This window comes from Diuraphis noxia, unplaced genomic scaffold (genome assembly GCF_037042655.1).
Source record: "Diuraphis noxia isolate RWA-SAM2 unplaced genomic scaffold, SU_Dnox_SAM2 contig0002, whole genome shotgun sequence".
NCBI classification, from domain to species: domain Eukaryota; kingdom Metazoa; phylum Arthropoda; class Insecta; order Hemiptera; family Aphididae; genus Diuraphis; species Diuraphis noxia.
The window spans coordinates 20,236,398-20,257,160 of NW_028301712.1; the positions used below are offsets into that span (position 1 = coordinate 20,236,398).

The following is a 20,763-nucleotide window of genomic DNA, read 5'->3' on the forward strand; positions in this document are numbered from 1 at the left end:
TTAATAGATCAAAGATTAGATTTAGTAACCGAAATTCCAGTTTACTCGTCTGTGAAAACGACATTAAATCGAATACGTAGGAAATCGCTTGGCAATTCATTGGATCCTAAATTAAGGGAAGATATTATTATACCTAGTGATTCTGAATTTGTATTATTTGATGAGATATATTTAGTATATAGAATCAATTTAGTATATAAAGTATATTATATATATATGCCTTAAATTTAGATATAAATAAGCTGACCGCAAACGGCACGAAAAAGGTGCCGACCGCAAATGTCCCGGAACCATAATATCCTGAGAGTAGGTAGGTACCTATAATCTTAAACTCGACGCGTGGTTTGTACAATATTTTACTCGTGTCATTATAGATTAATTGATAAATTCACTTTCAATTCATAATAGTTTAGTTTTTATAATGTATCACGGCTGGCCCAAAGTTATTTTAAAATCAAGAGTTAGGAAAATGCATACTCCTAACCCCCCCCCCCCACCCATAGGCGCCCGCAGAAATTTTTCTAGAGGGGGGGGGGCAATGTTAGGATTTGAGGATAAATATTATTATTTTACTAGGTGTTTTAAAATAATAACCTTTTTTATTATAATCGTATACAATATATTGTATTTTATCATATTACAACTTATTTTATACTTTAAATTTGTTGTGTAGTAGGTATATAGTAATTTATCTTAAAACATTCAATTAAAAAAAAATATTTTGAAAAAGCCAGGGGGGAAATTCCCTAGCTTGCCCCCCCCCCAAGTTTAAATAGCAATTGATGTGACCACTTCATTTTTCATGATCTACTTCTAAAAAAACGTGCAAAAGATAAAATTCGTTTTTAAAAACGTAGTTTGTATTTGTACGTTGTACCTTAAACTCTACTCTTGACTCTTCTAAACTTTTAGTTCGTATGCACTTATAAAAAATAGTCTTTCTTAATCAACTGAATGTCTGGACTTGTATAAATAGTCAAATAAGTATCTTTCGTCATTATTATTTGAATAAGTACCTACTGACTATTACCTATGATCAGGGTCAACCCATGGTACAGGCGCCCGGCGTTCATGTAAATAATTACTTCAAAATATAGGTGTTAGAGTTAGATCTTAGCAGTGCCGTATCTAGGCATTGGCAAGGTGGGCGATGGCCAAGGGCGCAATTTAAAATGATCGCACTAGGGGCGCAATTTTTATACCAATTAAATACAAAAAATTAATTATAAATTTATAACATTGGTTGGTTGCCAAGGGCGCACATAGTTAGTTACGGCACTGGATCTTAGATAAGTGTTCGGGTCCCGGAATTTATTCTGGCCTTAATGTAATAACAATGGATATTAATATAAAATATATTGTTTCAGAAAATAACATTTTCAAACTTTGTCATTCAAAAGCACAGCAATTGACTGACTATTTGAGTGAGTAAGGAAAATATTACTCGAAATATTCAAGACGTGAGGTGAAAATATACAATATATACATATTACATACATTTACTTATATTACACATACGTCAGCATGACAATATTTCTGTAACAGAAATAGTTTTTGGAAAGTGGTGACTGATGACCGATTTTAATTATATTGGGTGTATTAATGTCCAGTTTATATATTGTTTTCGTAGAAATAATGTTTCTCATCCTAAAAAAATAAAAAATATATGTTTATGTTATTATGCTAATTTCGTGAAAGATTTTAAACACCCTTAAAATGCAATCTAATTCTCGTCCTAAAAGTTGAACTTATTAATTTTTTTTACGAATTTTATAAAATATTAAAATCAAGAACATTTAGAAAACAACATTAAACAAATAAAGTAGGTTAGTGATGATGAATAAGTGTTATCCAAAATTATTCTAAGGTAAAAAAGGTCAATTAAGTCTAGAAGAATTCTATAAAATAAATTATTTCTTATTGGATTATACTTAAAAGAATACGTAGCTAATAATTACAAATAAAAACAATAGCTGATATAGTAACAAATACTGTTGAGGGAATATAAAAATATTGTACATTGTGTTGGTTAACATTTAAAATATAAGATGTAAATATTATATTTATTTAAAAAAATTAATTTGCACAACTAATATTCCATCAATTTATTATTTACAAGAATCCAGGTAAAAACAAAATGGAAACAGAATTGACTAAAAAAAAAAAAACGTACAACGGTTTTATTATATAAGTAAAAATACATTCAGACAATATTCTTCATACATACATTCATAAAAAATACAACATGGTTCCATAAAAAAATTAAGAAAATATTATGCAACCAAAGAAAATATTAAATCAGACGCATTAATAACATGGTTCTTGTTTATACATTTTTTAAATTTTTTTTATAGATTTCATACAGTTAATCTTATACTTGGATTATTTACAAAATAATTGAACAATATAAACAATAGGTTTGTTACAAGGTGATTTTGTACAATATTTTGTACAAACGCATTGTTACAAGTGTTTTCTTTGAAACGTAATAATAATAATAATAATAATGATAATAATAATAATAATAATAATAATTGAAAGTTAAAATATAAAAATAATAATAAAATAGAGTCCGGCACAATGACTGAGTAGTAATGATGAATTAATATTGTGTACATGTACAGACTTGTCAGTATATTATTGGTTTTTATTTCATACCCATTTCATGGATATAATATCATACACAACACATTGACAGTTTAGAACATATTGACAACACGTGAAATGCCGTTTATATGGTATGCATTTTATTAGTCTTATATAACAATGATGTTGATACGGCACAGCAACTAATTCACGCAGTATGTAACGTGTTGGAATGCATTTGTTGGTAACCAGCAAACTTTGATAGTTCTAAAAACCTGTCCAAGCAAACACGTAATGTGTCTAACGTGCGAGTACAAAACCTGCGTAGACCTCCCGGGTGCAACTATACATATATAAACAACAATAATGTTTATAGTAACACATCACTGGAAAATCAATAGAACGTTTATTTTGGTATACATAAATCATTAGGATCATGATTTCCAATTGTGTGCAGATGTGGGTGTTTGTGATGCAGACCGGGACTGGCCTTGCTGGGGCATCATCTCCATTAAATACTGTCGTTGCAAATCAACTGCCTGCCTTTGTAGTTCAGCAAGGTTTGCGGCTACCGCAGCAGCCGAATTTTTCCCACTTGCTTGCGCCATGGCTAGTTGGTATGGATACAAAAGTGGCGCAAATTGTAACATGGCTGCTGCTGGATGAGGTGATAATCCTCTGAGCATTTGTTGTTGGAGGGCAAGGTGAGCTGCAGCTGCAGCATTAAATTTACCACCTGTTGGATCTGAAGGATGCATTTTATGTGGTTGCGGAGGTGTTGGGTTACGTTTTGGTGCAGGCGCTGGCTTGGGTATGGACGGCATCGGTGGATTTATATGAATTGGATGCACAGGTGCTGGAGAAACAGAAGATGGCGGCGATACTTGAGCCAACCTTTGTTCTATTTCTTGCTCCTGTTGAAGAGCTTTCACAAATGCAGTCTTCAGTCGATTAGTATGTTCCGCTTTGAGAGATTTCTTTACATTGCTGGTGACGCACAATTCACATATAATTTTAGATTCTTTACCTGAAAATTTATATAAGTTTTAAATTTATGTTTTTGAACATATTGAATTTTATATTTATTAAGACACATACTTCTGGAAGGCTTTTCCAATTTCCAAACTGGTGTAAAGTTTGAATCACATTGAGAACACTTATATGGGTCTTTAGGTATGCTGGCTTCAATCATTTCACCGTTTGTTATGAAATCAACAACATGTTCCAATCCCAGTAAATAAATAAATTCTGTGTTTGATGGATTTGGAATAAAATGCATTTCAGGTGGTGGAGGTTTTGGTGGTGGAATCTAATTATAGTTTCATCAAGATATGTATTATAATTCTGCAAGATAATTTAAATAAAATTAAATTGATTACTTGTAATAGTGTTTTCTCCAGTTGTTTTCTAAGGGCCAATTTTGCAGCAGCTTGCCTCTGAGCAGGTGTTTGACCATCATCATTTCTCAATCGTTCCTGTAAATATTCAGAATAGTTATTAAAAAAAAAATAAAAATAAAAATAAATAAATAATAGGTTTAAAAAAATAAATATTTTTTACCGATTGGGATGCATTGGAAGAATGGTGGTCTTTCATAACTCGTTCAAGTGTAATTGAAGGTGATGAATGTGAAGAATGTGCAGAATGTGATGACCGACCATTGGATGACCTCTGCAAATTTTGTAGACCATTGGAAGGGGGTAATCTACTTGAACCCATTAAAGGATTTGAAGAAGATTGGTGAGATTGATGGACATTAGATCTTGATGACGATGGCTATAAGATAATTTTTGGTTGAAAAAATGTAATACACAACATTAAATATGTTTACATATACCAAACGATTTAATGGGGGTGGAGGTGGTTTTGCATGATGAGGTACATGAGGCATTGGTGGTTGAGCTGACTTCCCAGTAGGCAATTGGGATGACAACAAATTAGAATGATCTTTAGTATGAGCTGCCTGAGGTGTAATGGTGACACTCTGAGCAATTTGGTTAATTTGTTGAGATTGTTGCAATTTCTTCAACAGCACCAAAGTCATTTCTTCTGTTCGGAGATTCTCCTTTAAAACTCTGACAAGTTTTTCTCTTTCATTCAATTCTTCGGGAGTTATCGATTCCTATAAATTGTTTATATTGATGCATTAAAATTAAACATTAAAATTAAAATAAATATTTTATACCTTAGGGGATGGTGGAAGTTCAAGGGGCATGTCATCATCACTTTCCTCTGAAGATTCATTACCAGTTGTGGAGAAACCATTAACCAAATGCCCATTCATATGAATATGAGCTTCATCTGGCTGAGTATATTTTAAGGAAAGTGGTTCATCTCTCAATGACTGACTTGTACGACTGCTAAACATGACAAATAGAAATAAAAACTTTATAGTTAAAGATGTATAGTAGTTGTTAAAATCTATTTTTCAAACGAATGCTAAGCATAAAAACTTGTAACAAGTGCTTGCAGAGTTCAAGAAAAATTGGTTTTGTTAACAATTAATTACGTAAGAAGGCTTATGTGGCGTATAAATCTATAAATATATTTAAAAAAATATATATTTCTAAGAGTTCAGATAATTAATAAAATAAAAAATGAACTTGTTATTTATTTATTTATTTTTAGATAATTTCTATTGTTTAATTCATATAAAATAAAATACAATTTTGATTACTATAAAAAAAAAAAAAAAAATGAAAAATATTTAAATGTTCATTTATTATGAGGTCAGTAAACTTAATTATTTATTTTATGCTGTTTTAACCTAAATATTTTTTAAGACATTTAAGTATACTTTTTATATTTTAAAATGTGATACTAAAATCTTCCTTTTAATTATATATAATATATTATACTATACATACTATACCAAATAATAGTTTATTAGTAGATAGCAAATTTGAAAAACAATAAAATACCATGTTTTTTTTTTTAATTACCTGGAAATACTTAAATCAACAACATCGTCATCAATGTCCATTTGAGATGCCATTATCTATAACATTAAAAAAAAAAAATAATAATAATATATGAATACATAGGTATATTAATAAATTATGTACATGTAATTCAATAAATCTATTGTTATTTGTTAATACTGAGTAAGTACCTATTCCTTTAATCTTTATAATAGAAACATTTAATAAAAATAAACCTAAACCTATAGCCTATATTATATAGGTAATAGACATATTTAACATTAGATTTACATATTTAATAAATCAATAATTTCTTGAAATAAGTAATAATATTTCTATTAATTTGCCTACATTATTCTAATGTTAAATTAAAAATCAAATTATTTCATTATATTTATATATTTATGAAAGACAATTAATATTTTATTCAGCTTATGATCTAGAAAGTAAAATAGGTTTTGAATCAAAAATAGCATTAACGAAGCAAGTAAAATGATTTTGTATAGAAGTAATTAAAAACTGTATTTAGTTTAAGCATATTTACGTGTCAATGACAGTATTTAGTACTGATATATATATAAGATATATAATTGATTGAATAAGAGTAACAATTAAACTTTATTTGTTCATCAACAGTAATTTTTGATGAAATATGAATATCCTTAAAAAATATACTAAAAATTAAAATATAAAAATTAAAAAGGCTATCTGAATTAGATGTTTTACTGTTAAGTAAATAAGTCTGTTGTGTCTAAAGAAAAATTAAGTTTACAGAGTATATACTACATACATAATACAAGACTTAACTTGGAAATGAAAGGAACTAGTAATTAGTGTTAAAACTGCTTAAAATCTCATTAAACCTTACTTAGGTACAACAAAACCACGTAAGTGATATTCAACATTGTTTTAAATGAAATATCACTTATAATATTAGTTCAGGATAGATTTAAAAGGTTATATCCAATTATATACCTAACGCCTTAAGTGAATGTTAATAAAAACAATGACTATTATCAGATTATTACCCAAATAGGACAAAAAAAAAAAAAAAAAGCAATAATAGAATTAATAATCTCGATAAAAATGAATTGGGAATAATATATGAATATAGAAGCCATTGATTATAAAAAATAAAAAATATAAAACAAATGATAATGATACAAATTATGTTAATTAATTAAATAATTATAATAGGTAAACATAAGCCATTTAGTAGGTAGGTATATAATAATATATAACACATTTAATACAAACAACAAAGAATAAAACACACCAGGAAATAAAATTATTGGAATATTAGACAAATATCTTACTAACCATAACATCAACAAGATTGATAGTAGAGCTTTTAAGTTATACTTCTGATAAGAGACTGAAGTGCACAATGTGCCTTTAAGGTGTATATCATTTAAAAGAATCTTAATTTAATTTTGTGTATTTAATTTTAAAAGCTAAAATTACATTAAGATATACAGAATCAAGAATACTTTTAAATTGAGAAAAGTGTAAATACATTAATTTCCATATACCTACCTAGATATTGTTAAAAATAAATATAATCAACACTTTCAAATTGGTTTACATCTAACTGATTTATCATCAGTCGATAAGAAATGTAATTTTGCAAAAGTTCCTAATACTAAAATTTACTGTTATACCTATATTATAATTCACAATGGATTCAGTGTAATACAAAAAGTTATCTTTAGTCCATTATTATTATAGATTTAAGGAACTTTCAATTTAATGATCAAAGCGATTGCCTAAAAAACTGGGTGAAATCCTGTTGAAACTTTAATATTTTCAACATAACACAGGTAGACGTGGACCAATACCTTATTGGCCTGGTGTAGTAGATACTTTGTGAGGAGACTGAGGAGCGTATGAGTTTTTGACCGTGCTTAACTACTTTAGATGGAGGAAGTGATTGGCGTAGACGACTGGTCGGGAGCCTGGAGGCAGACTTCCCTTTATGACGAGTAAGCCAACTAAAGAAAAGCGAGTACACTCAGGACAAAACTTTTGGTCCACGAACGACCGTGTTTCATGTGTACATATTATTATAAGACAATGCGATCCAAAGCATTCGTCAACACGTCCATCTCGTTCGGGCAAAACGTGTAATTTGTATTCGTGTCAAGGTGACGGGAAAACGACAAACGCGGCGGCGGCCATGACGCAGGTACAAGACTTTTCGCCGTCAAGTTTTTTTACCACACACGCACGCACGCACACGCACGCACACACATACACACACGCATATAATAGAAAGCACACACATGGACGAATAATAAATATTGACAAAAACGTAATGAAAATAATATAACGACGAAATCGGTTTTTGCAGGCGAGACGAAAACGAAAACAATAATAATAACAACAATAACGATACTTACGCAGTAAGTTGATCGTCGATAGCGGCGGCGGCGGCGATGGTGGAAACAAAAGACGACGACGACGACGATATAATAATAATAATAATAATAATAACAATATTATCCGTAATCCGTTTTTCGATCGTTGTGTCCGGCGGCGGCGGCGGCTGCGACTACACGGCAAAATGTGATTCCGACATCAAAACAACACTGTAACGACGGATTGATAACAGCGTCAGCGGCATCGTCGACAACGTACTTGTTATTATTGTTGCAGTAGCGGCGGCCCGGTGGTCGTCATCGGCCATCGTGCCGTCGTGGTTCGGCGACAACGGCACGAGCAACAGCAACGAATCGCGAGCATCGCGCGACCCGCGAAGGCGAAAAAGCGACGGTCATCCGGACGACGGCGTCCCGACCCGGAAGGTGAGAGGGGTATGGGGGGGGGGTTCTGTACGAAACAAAAATTAAGGGATCGAGCGATGATCAATGCTGTACTCCTGCGATTTTTTTATTGATATTTTATTTATTTTTACGATTAATAATTGGCGGAGATACGCGGTGGCGGCAGTCTCGACCGCCGGGATTGATACGCCGACGTTCAAACAACACTCGCGGTGTTTAATTGCTGCCGTGTACAGTAGTCGTATTGGACTTGGACGGCGGCGTTTCACGGCGAGAGAATTACTGCGGAAAAAACTGCGGATCGGGCGAAACGGATTTCCACAAACCAAAAATATTTCGATTCGGAGTCGTACGATCGTAGCACGTCACACACACACACACGGCGAGCTCGGGTAATCCGGTAATGGCCGGATACGCGAAAATTAACGCGCGCACACACATACACAAACGCGGACGTCGGATTCAATATGGCGCGTCGCGCGCGAGTTTGCGTGTGTGTTCGTATAATACACTTATTAATGCGCGAGACTGTCGTGTGTGTGCGCGCGAGTTTGTGTCGGTGTGCGCGCGCGGCGTGCGTGCGTGCGACCGGCGCTGCCCGTGTGTTGTTTTTCCACCGATTCTTCTTCGTTTTCGTACACCGATCGGGCCCCCATCCCCACCGCCGCCCCTGACTCTATCGTTCGTCGCGACCCGGCCACCGCCGTCCGTGTGTATCAATGTCCCGCAGTCGGTCACACTCGTACACTCACACACGCGCAAACACCCATCTCGTCATTACGTACCGCTCTCTGCCTTCCCCAACCGCCGGCGACCACCTCCAACGACGACGCTGCAGCTGAACCACCGTGGCCCGCGAACTCCTCCACCAAAGCCGCACGCGACCTCCCCCGACCACCCGCCATCCGACAAGCCAGCACGCCACCCTTCCTTCCCCATTGTGTCGCGGTCCGTTATTATAATATTATTATTATTATTATTATTACTATTATATACACGTCTACGGTATTACATATTTTATTATTATCGTATGTACGTGATGTTGTGTGTGTTGTTATATTCAATATTGAATACCCGTTCACCGGTATGGCGGTATATCGCTAATGACGACGACTGCGGTAATGGTTAACCGACGACGACGAGTCGCGCCGAGTGCCGACTAATTCAATCGCCGTCTGCACGCACAATATATGCATTGACGACTATGACAACACTGTCGGGGTCCAATGGTTTTTGCCAAAAATAATTCCAACCAAATTTTAACTAAAAATCACATGTCATAATGAATCATAATGTAATCCCGCTAATCGCTATCAATGATCAGTACCTAATTTAATTAACAAATAAGAAACTTGAAGCCGATACATATTGGCATATTGCATAGATGATAGATGTAGTATGTAAATCTGTATTCGACAGAATTTAACTAAAAGTAAATATAGTAAATCATCCGAGACTCAGGCCCATCGTCCAACATATGTCTATACATTTTTTTGGTAAATTTCCATCATACATTTTAAACCCAAACATTGAAACGAGCAACACTACTACACTGTATGTGTACTCGTATTCAAAGATCAATAACACGTACAAATAGTATTATGTCAGATGTGCATTCAGTAGTGTGAAACGTTTTAGACGGTTCAAAAATAAACAATATTGGAACCACGAGGCTTTAAAGTTTAAAAAATTAATATGTACTATAAAAAATTATAAACTAATTATTCAAGTTCTTCACAAAAGTTTAAATTTGTTATAATATTAAAGAAATTAAGTAGAACTCTGTGGTCTTTACGGATTACTGGATCGTATACTTATAATATCTACTAAATTATTCTAATAATAATAAATTAAATATAGGGAATATTTCCTTATAGATATGTCTCATTATGTAGGTAATTATTTATTTTCACTTTTACTGTAATTAAATAGTAAACACGAAACAGTGAATTCAGAGAAGGGGCAAGAAAAATAGCAACTTTTGAACCGTTAACAAGTCGGTAAATTGGTTCAATGTTTTCTACACCCGTAAAAAATAATTAATTTGCAAATATACATCAATCAACTACTAAATGCATTTTTTATGTAATAAACCTAATTGTACCTATATCAAAATATTATTATACCTACTATCAGGCAATAATTAAGGAAAAGGATGCCGCACGTTGGAACTAATCAGATCCAATTCAAATTTTTAACATCGTAACAAAAGTTAACGCAATGTCGCAATATAATTGCATAATTTTTTTTTTAACGAGCAAGTTAATATAATGTTGATGCGACACCTAAAATATACGATTTTTCTATCAAATTACTTTAATTCCGAAAAAATGTTGATACCAGAAACTTGAAACATTTCGATGTTCAGTAAATTATCAAAATTTTAATACTAATTTTAAATTTTTTATAGGAATAGGTATTTGAAATTTTTGAATTTTTTTTCTTGAATGTAGAAAAACATTTTAAAGCTCGGTCAACAGGTCAAATGCTTAAAAATGTAATCAATAAACTATATAAACCAATTATAGTTTCTATTCATACATTTCTTAAAAAAATTAGAAAAGTCAAAAATAAAATGTAAGTTTTGCACATAAGTGTTTAATAAATTGATAACCAAACCTGTGGGTACATGGCATGCCATTTGGACATTCCAATTTATATTTATTTTTTTGGCATGCAATTCGGATGCATCGAAAAAATGTTGTGATTTATACAAATTTTGTCAAAATTCTAACTTCAGACGATCATAAAAAATTATTGTGGATTTAGGTACTATCAATTTTTTTTAAATTTCAACTAACAAAAAGTCAAAAACCCATCGACATATTTTTTTAAAAAACTCTTAATAATCGAATATTTCATATAGGTACCTCTATAAAGTATAAATAGTTCAAAGTTACAAAAAGAACCAATACCGATTTTGAGTAAAAACTCCAGTTTTACCTTAATTTTTCTTTTTTTGTTTTTTTTTATCTAGTGCTTTTGAAAATTACTGGGAACCTCCAAAACGCACCAACTAGATTCATTTTTCTACCAGAAAAGATACTGAAGTTGAAAATCGTGTTATTTCAACTAATTATCGTGTAGGTACACAGAAAAAAAATAATAAACATTATTATAAAATTAATACATTCATCGTTCCACTTAAAATCTAAAACAAAAAATTTAATCGTTTGAAAATGGATCAAATTTTTATTGGTACTGAATCTTATCACAGGCAAAGTTAATATATAAGGATAGAAAAAAAAGAATTCTAAAAATATGTCATCAATTTCATTCTAGTACAATTATTAATAACTATTAATTATAACAATATTATGTTTACTGGCACATATTGCTCATAATTTAACGTAATTTTTCATTATTTTTATGAGATAAATATAGGTACTTAATCTTTTTTTTAAAGTATTAAAATGTGTTATTACTTTATTAGCTAAGTTTATGTATTTTTAATTATTTAAATGTATGAAATTATAAAAATTATATTATATATACAACTAAATTATACAGTATTATTATAATATTATAATATAATATCGAATCAAAATACAAAATTCATATTTGTAGATTATTGTGACCAATATGTTTACGCGATAAATGTATTAAAAAGTGACTAATTTGACATGCTATTATTTACACAACCAATTTTGCTGCAACCGCATATTATATTTGATATAGATGAGTAATAAATTATATGTATATGATGACTTATTTCAAAGAATAAATTATATTTTATATGTATATATTAACAATTAACAATTTATATTTTCATACTCAAAATACTCAATAGCCAATAAGCATCTGTTAACAAATATAAGTTGTCACCACATTTTTATTGTGCCCTAATATATATTTGTGATACAGACTTGTTTGTGCAATATGTTAATGTTGCTGTTTGTATTAATTTGTTTAATTAATTAGCCAAAATTATACCATTTGCGAGAAATTTGAGTAAACATTTCTGTAGAGATAATGTATACTTGTATACCTATGACAGTACACTTAATTTTAAAGAAAAAAATTATACAAAATCACATATCAATTTGTAAAACTCTAAGTAGACTATTGAAAAATACGATGAATAGGTACAAAATATGTAATAAATTGAAACTTTAACTGATTCTCAATAAATTAGTAAACGTTGAAGATAGAGGAAGACTTTAAGGACGCTTGAAAAAATTTACATAGTTCAAATTTGAACTCAAAAATGGGGCACCTCCGTGATATTTGTAAAATTTTATTACGCATGCTCAGAATTTCACTTTTTTTTTAAATTAAGATTTATAAAAAAAAAATGTAATTGTATGTCCTTTATGCATTAAAAAAATTTTAAAAAAGCAAATTTAATACAAGGTCATGCGTTCGAAATATTTCGTGTTACCTTTAACGTTGAACACATTGTTAAAGATTATAACTTATAACTTATATAGATGAATCCATGAGAATAGATTGTAACCTAAAGTTAGTGTGGTTGAATTGGGGGAGGACGCAGGGGGACTGAGCTACTCTTCATTTTTCTTCAAATTATAGCGTACCCCTTTATTATATTCATCGATTTTGTTGAATACTAGTTTTGCATACGATCCCCGTTTTACTTATTTTTTTTGTTTTTCCCTATACTTTTGAAAACTCGTGGAAATTCTCCATATATTTTTACCGCTCTTTGAAGTATCAAATAGATTCACTTTCCAACCAATAAAAATACTGAGGTTAAAAATTAATGTATTATCTTGACTACTTAAATAAAACACATAAATTATCATTGTAAAATCAATACTACATTCATCGCTCTGCGCCGAGAAGTAATGAATGATGATGCTTATAGTTCCACAAAGCGACTAAAACAGTAGGTAGAACAGTAACACATTTATAATTTTAAAATTTAACATAATGTTGTAGTAGTTCTCTATTTTCAACAAAAATTCAGCTCAAAGAAAGTAGATTTTTAATTTTTGTAAATCTACCTATTTATTATGTAATCTATATTTTTTCTTTTGATTAAAAAAAAAAATTTCGAACCTAAATACACAATTTTTTCTAAGATATTATAAGAACCACCTTAACGTTTTTTATAACATAATAAACCAATTTTTTGTATTTTAAAATTTAAAATATATTAATATTTAATTATAACACTTAAATTGTATTCACTTCATAATAATTTATCATTTATAACGGCATTGTCAGCACTATAATAATTGATAATATATATATCAATATGTTTTTAAAAAAATTTAATCTCATTAAGCCTTTAATTATTAAAAGTTAAAACGTAGGTGTATGAAGATTTCTTGGTGGGTGTAATTGCTTATACTTTCCGGACTTAGCCGACTGCTAAGTTCTTCCAATAATGGTAAACCGACTGGACAGCTTCCGGGTTACCTGCAGCTGCAGAAAGAGATATTGAAATTGTGTTATGAAATTTTATTCTCACGGCAGTGTTACTTCAGATTTATCTAAAGGTCATGATTCGCGTGTAAGATTTCCAGTGTGCTGACCCTGGCTGCTGGGTTATTATCGGTAGGTATACCGATTATTTTATCGTTTACCTGCCTATTATATAATAATTATAATATCTTATAATAGAGTCATAAATTAAAATCATACTCTATACCTTCTATTATTATGCAATAAAGTATATATATATATATATATATGTATAAGTACTTTTTAGATACTTGGGATATTTTAGCAACAAGACGCTTTCGTTATTTGGCTATACAGGTATAATGAAAGTTATTAGGTTAAAAATGTTGCAAAGTCTGTTATTTCATCTTAAATAAACTAATTTCTTGGATTTTACTTACAAGATTAGTAAAATTATTTAGCGTATAAATAACTTTGATTGAATTGTTTCACTTAATGTTGCTTAGAATATAATATTAATTTACGAAAATATGAGTAAAAAAAATACACGCACTATTTTTCAAGTGCATAATCTAGGAAATTTGTATAAATAAAATATCCTTAAGGTTATTTTTAATAATACGAAATATTTGAATATTATTCTCAAACATTCTGAAAGTTTGATAATTTTCTTAGGTAACTACTCATTATTTATTAATTGTCGCATATAATGTGTATGTCGGTCAAGCGTGTCTTCGATACGGATCCATGAATTATATATTTTAGGTCGGTCAATATTGTTTCACCCCTCTGGTTCCCTTATTCCGTTCAATTTGATCGCCTTTGTAAAAAACAAAATTTTCGTATAGAGGACTATTTTATAATTTACTTGGATTAATAGGTTTGTATATTAGCATTGAATATAATATGATAAATGGTATTATTGTTATTAGTTTTTGATTCTGAGCGGAGCAATGAATGTGTTTAATGTACAACGTTGTGTATTTTTTTTTGTGTCTGTGTACACGATAAGTTGTCGAAATAATACTTCAATTTTCAACTTAATTTTTCAGTAGCTTTTCCCGTTAGAAAGTGAATCTAGTTGGTGAATTGGGGAGGAAAAATTTTAAAATTCCCAGTAGTTTTCAAAAGCATGACCACACCGGGAAAACAAAAAAACATTTAAGGTTAAACGGGAATTTTTACACAAAATCAATTTTTGAGAAAATCGATTTTAGATATTAATGTAACTCTGAAACAAATTAACATAGACACATGAAGATCTCACTGAATGCTTATACTGACATTTTCAATACTTGTTAATATTTTCAAAATATTTCAAATCTTTTTAAGTTATTTATAGCCATTTGAAATAACCAATCTTTTTAGTTTTTTATTTTATAAATTGCAGTAAAATGTTATTCGTTGGGTAAAAGCTTCAAAATTTAATACAAGGCTCCTAATATATTGTCACAATAGTAGTTGAAAAATATTAAAAATATATGCTCAATTATTTTTAATGAGCATTGAAAGTTCGAATTTTGACAAAATACTTAAAATCACTCAAATTTACGGTTTATTATAAATTATAAATTCATAAAAATTTATCTTTTTATATCTAAGATTTAAAAATTCAATACAAGATTCTTCATAAGTTCGTCCACTTTAATCGAATAAAAAATGTCTACCTACCGAAAAGTCAAATTAAATTTTTATGAGGATTTGGATTACAACATTGGATATTTACTCAATTTCTCATGTACCCGATATTCTTATTTTAATGTTATTCAAAAACGAATAACTGTAGAAACTTGAAATTTATATAATGTATTTATTTTATTAATTCCTATGCTTGATAAAATCTTCAAAAATTTTTAAGTTATTTATAGATATTTGCAATTTTCAGTTTTTTAGTTTTTTATTTTATAAATGTCAATAAAATTTTATCTGTTGGGTCGAAAAAAGTGAAAATTTAATACAATTGGTTCCCCATAACCATAAGTTGATATAATATAGCAGTTGGAAAATATTAAAAATACATATAAGCACATTTTTTCATTTTTTTTTTTTCTGTAAACATTTAAAGTTCGAATTTTGACAAAATTTAACTAATCGAAAATTTCCAAATTCTTCAGTTGTTAACATTTATAAAACATTTAAATTGTATAACTAAGGAATGAAAATTTAAAACAAGGTTCCACATAAGTAATTAATTCTACTGCAAAAAAATCTTAAAGTTATTCAAACACAGTTTTTTTAATAGTTATTTTAAGTTCAAATTTGCATGAAATTACATATTAAATAATCAAGAATAATAATTTTAGTTATAGTAGTAATTTGAAAATATTATTTCGTGGCCTGTGGGTACTTCAATTTCGAGAGTATACTTTATATTCTAATATTAATTTAGTTAATGTCGTTAATGACTTATGATAATACTTTATAATAAATTGTATATACCTACTAATTACTATAAATAACTGAGTGAGTATGTCCCTAACATAATGCAGTTGATTTGATTGATTTGGAATTTATTTCAGACGTCTCTAATTTTTTTTAAATAATAGCATTATAATTAATATAGTATAGCATAATATATCCTAGCCTGAAAAACCGTCTTCACTCCGAATAGTTTTTCATCAAGCTTTTCTACCCAACAAATAAATTTTTATCAATATTAATTTAAAAAAAAAAATAATGATCCCCCCCCCCCCCCCCCAAAAAAAAAAAGTACCGACTTAATCGACTTTTAGTGCCCCATACATCATAGTAAAATCAATACATTCCTCGCTCCGCTCAGAATCTAAAAAAGATTTTTCAAAAACAGAATTTATATAAATATTTTAAGATTCTAAAATTTTGTTGTTGTTTTTATAGGTTGTTTCACGATAATAGGGCCAAAGTGAGACATATCTAACTTGGGTTATTACTTATTTCAGACTTATAGTTATGTTATTAATATTAACTATCAATAAATAAGCAAATCATGTCATTCCTCAGGACAACCGAAATATACAAATACATTTAAGTAAAATAAATATAGTCAACAGCCAGAAGCCTCAAAGTTTCAAAGTTATTATTGTAATTAAATTGTCACCTAAAACATGTAATAGTATAATGTAAATTTAAGTATAAAGCTAATGGCCCATGTTGCCGAAGCTACAAAGATCAATAAAAAATAAATAAATAAATAAATATGTAATTTCAGTTTTTTTAAAGGTACATCGAACGTAGAGGGCCAATTTCCATTCCCAAAACGTAATATGAGGAAGCTGTGGAACAACTTGCGTACGACGTGAAGATGGCATTGCGAGGACGTATCCCATCTATATAGTTGAAACCATAAGCATCCAACAATTTGATTGTTTGTCTTCTTTTACACATCTCTGGCCAAAAATTTGTTTTGGCTCAAAATGTTTGATGTTGAAATTAATTCTGAAATTTTACACAAATGAATCAAACACGAACACATGGTGAACGACAATCCATAATCGACGATGGACCATTATAGTGCTAACTAAACGAATTTATCTGACGAATGCAATGAGCTTATCAGAACCACTCCGTGTCTTTGTATACCCAATTTACTCTAAGAAAATCTCATTTATTTTTGGCCGTATTTCCACTCTGTTCGTTGAACGACGTTTTATTAGTAAATTTCTCCTTTCTTTTGACTCGAATTAGACATGAAAAATTGTTCCTACTCCCATTATATCCTAACTTTTAAATACAATAATATAATGAATATTTAAATAATAGCTAATTACAGTTTATTATATTTAAAATTATCACAAACATATTTAATTTAAATAGTCAATTATCGTTTAGTAATAAAAAGTAATTATAATAGCATGCTATTACAATTTAAAATATTGGATACTTTGTTATAAACGCTAATTCCTTACTAAAATTATAAATCCTAACCAGAATAAATCACAAATGTAATTATTTAAATTAATGGTAGGTACCTACCTAAAACTTAATACGAAAATTTCATGATATAATCCTTAATTAAATATTATTAGTAAATTGTCATATTATGATTACTAAACATCGAGCTTAACTATTGCAGATAAATGAATAAATGATAATAAAGAAAAAATTGAAATCATATAGGACTGGACACAGTGTTAATTAAATATGAAACCCATATTTATCTGTAAATAAATAACAAATTACGATTATTGAGAGTTAAAATATTTAAAAACGTGCGTTGTGAAAAATTTTCAATATAGGTATTTCGTATGGTGTAATGCGTCATAATACATCTATGTTGTGAACAACGCAATTATCATAGATAATAGTATCTATATATATACACACACACACACACACACACACACACACACACACACACACACACACACATATATATATATAATATATATACATTATATATAGGTACTATAATAAAGAGTAAACTACATGGTAATGTATTCAGATTTGTTAAGAATGTTTGTAAAATTGATCACTATTTAAGAAGTGAATTATGAATAATGTATTAAAACACTTAAGATTTATATTTATAGAAGCTATATATAGTACCTATATAGGTATACGAAATTGGTAAAATATGAATTTAAAATTATACGTAACCTGCATAAACATGCGTCTTTTGTTACAGCTCTTGCATTTGCTTGGTTAACATTCTCAAAAATAGTGAAGTTGGTAGTTAAGTTAAGTAAGTATATCTGTATCATTTTAAAATTCAAGCCCTCAAATAAGTTTCCCATTTGGAGGTTTCACTGTACATATAGGTTATAAGTAATTTAAATAACTTTGTATCAATGTTTCCGACGAATAGATTACGATTGTTAACATTTTTAAAATAATTCTTATGATAATAATATTATATATACCTACCTACATGTACAATTATTTAGTACAGGTAATTTTAGAGTTATAGGTCTGTTATAGGCTATAGGTACGTATAAGGTATAACGTAATGTAATAGGAACGGCATGCATAATACACCCCCGAAAATCTACCATACGCATATACCATTATGAATATTATTATAAGGTTTATGACGCGATAATGATTGATATAATGCTATAATAATAATTCTTAGAACGACGTATATTATAATATTATAATTCATTCCTCTCCAGAAAGGTTTATCTATGTATACAGTATAAGTTGCGTCATTCGAGTAAAATTTAATGCTGACTCTCCGATATCCAATACTCGGTCGGAAAAAATAACTGTATAGGTATAATAGTTTTAACTTTTAATACATAATCGCATATAATATCTATATCTTCTATAGTTATATCTATGCGACTATATTATGGTTTACATTATGTATATATATATATTTACGTATATATGTTAAATATATGTGTATGTGAGTGTATGTGTATATATGTGCAGCAATATGGAAACAAAGACATTATCATAGAATATAATAATGAATATTATGCAGCATGCTTAAACGATTGCAATTTTTTTTAGAAAATTAAAAAAAATTAAAGATTGTTCGTCGAACACGAATGTTTTGATCGTTTCAACTTTGGGTAACCATGAACACGAAAAACAAGGTCAATGTGGTAGGTATATGGGCGTGAATTATTGTGTGGTTTTTATTGTTTTTAAACACCAGCGAAGATCGACTACAATATCGATAAAATTATATTTAAAAATGCATTGGTGTCCAACTGTAAAAAAATGTTAACACCGGGAGGTACATATTAGTATTTATAAACATAAGTTTCTTTTAAACAATTTTCGTTATTTAACTTTTTTAACATAACTGCCTACATTTTATGCAATTTTTTATTTAACAGGCTGTGTTATCTTTTCATATGTAAGCACCTGCTTAAATACATGGGATGATTTTTATTTAATTTTTTTTAATAAATGTGGATATAAAATATGGGTTATCTTCAATAAGGCTTGATATTTCTTTTTTATAATTATAACTTAAAGCTTATAAAGTATATTTTAAAATTTAAAATTTAATTTTTATAGATAAGTTGTATTAAATTTGAAGCCCTGACTTGTATGTAACTGTAGCCAGGATTTTCTTTAGCGGAGGGTCTGATAATGTGCCTACACAGAGTCACAGAACACCTAAAAAAAACTTTAAAAAAATATATATATACCTAACCTAACCTAACTGTATGGTCTCCTATAAGCTTATAGTATAACTATTGATGTAGAGGTTTTACTTTAGTTTTCCAGTTTTCAGTTCCCGCACGGCTTAACTAGAGTGACCGATGATAATACGACGTCCCGTATTTAAAATTTGTCCAAGCGCGTACACAAAAAATATTTTGTATGGGGCTTAGGTTATACCAGTGGCGTACGTAGGATTTTTCAATGGGGGAGGGGGCTTGAAAATCAAAAAATCACACAGTTGTCTCAATATAAGGTTTGAAAAATAAATTAGATACTTTCTTAGTCTTATATAGTAGTTATAATACGTGTGTATACACCGCAACGCGAAAGCAGTTACTGTGGCGTCGTCGGTTCAAATCTGGAAAAAAAGTAGGTAATTATAATATATATTTAAAGAGTAAATACTATGGTTATAAAATTTAGGTAAGCATTGCACACGATTTAAGATACTATTAAATCATGGGTAATAATTACTAATTAGAAAATAAATAATATTATGATCAATGGTGGCCGGGGAGGGGGGGCTTCATACTATACATTTTCATATTTATATAATCTAACCTAAAAATAAGATTACACAATTTCAACCATGGGATTATTTATTTATTTTTAAAAACTTTAATTTTTAGGTAATGTATATTATGGAAACATGAACATTTAAATTTTATAACATAAAATATAATTTTAAAAACGCTAGCCTGATCGAGCACTACCTAAACGAGATTTAATTCATATTATATACGATGGCTGCATGGTATCTCTACATTAAAACTTTTAATACTATTAATAAAACCAGTTATATTTTTATAAAATATATAAATTATATTTTTAAACAGACACCCCTTTCACTCTATAAAAACATAATTTATAATTTTCATGAAATTTCAGGGGGGGAGTGGGTTAAACTCTTAAATCTTTATACAGGATGCATTTTTCCGGTTTTTCTAAGTCTATCCTGTATGCCTGTATAAATCCCGTTTTTTCGTTTTGTCCTTGAGATATCCTTT

General features: G+C 29.5%; 1 protein-coding gene and 1 long non-coding RNA gene across 6 annotated transcripts; one reads left to right on the forward strand and one right to left on the reverse strand.

The window, feature by feature from the left end:
• Positions 1–1,483: 1,483 nt before the first annotated feature.
• Positions 1,484–8,832, reverse strand: LOC107162273 (transcriptional repressor p66-beta simjang). 4 transcript variants are annotated; one of them, XM_089219480.1, is made up of 8 exons: positions 7,907–8,832; positions 5,529–5,584; positions 4,772–4,943; positions 4,424–4,708; positions 4,147–4,362; positions 3,966–4,061; positions 3,685–3,895; positions 1,484–3,613 (listed from the first exon to the last, which is right to left on the reverse strand). In XM_089219480.1, exons 2-8 carry the CDS (start codon positions 5,579–5,581, stop codon positions 3,021–3,023), a joined length of 1,626 nt encoding a protein of 541 aa, XP_089075606.1. In that variant the 5' UTR covers positions 5,582–5,584; positions 7,907–8,832; the 3' UTR covers positions 1,484–3,020. The 4 variants fall into 4 exon arrangements, with proteins under 4 accessions (XP_089075606.1, XP_089075604.1, XP_089075607.1 ...); XM_089219478.1 differs by having other exon boundaries at positions 4,772–4,946; positions 7,907–8,830; XM_089219481.1 differs by lacking the exon at positions 7,907–8,832 and adding an exon at positions 7,346–7,863.
• On the forward strand, positions 8,173–17,986 carry LOC149058194 (uncharacterized). 2 transcript variants are annotated; one of them, XR_016190256.1, is made up of 5 exons: positions 8,173–8,311; positions 11,268–11,373; positions 13,567–13,810; positions 16,514–16,717; positions 16,856–17,986. It is a non-coding gene; the product is annotated as an uncharacterized LOC149058194 (long non-coding RNA). The 2 variants fall into 2 exon arrangements; XR_016190257.1 differs by lacking the exon at positions 13,567–13,810.
• The last annotated feature ends 2,777 nt before the right edge of the window (positions 17,987–20,763 follow it).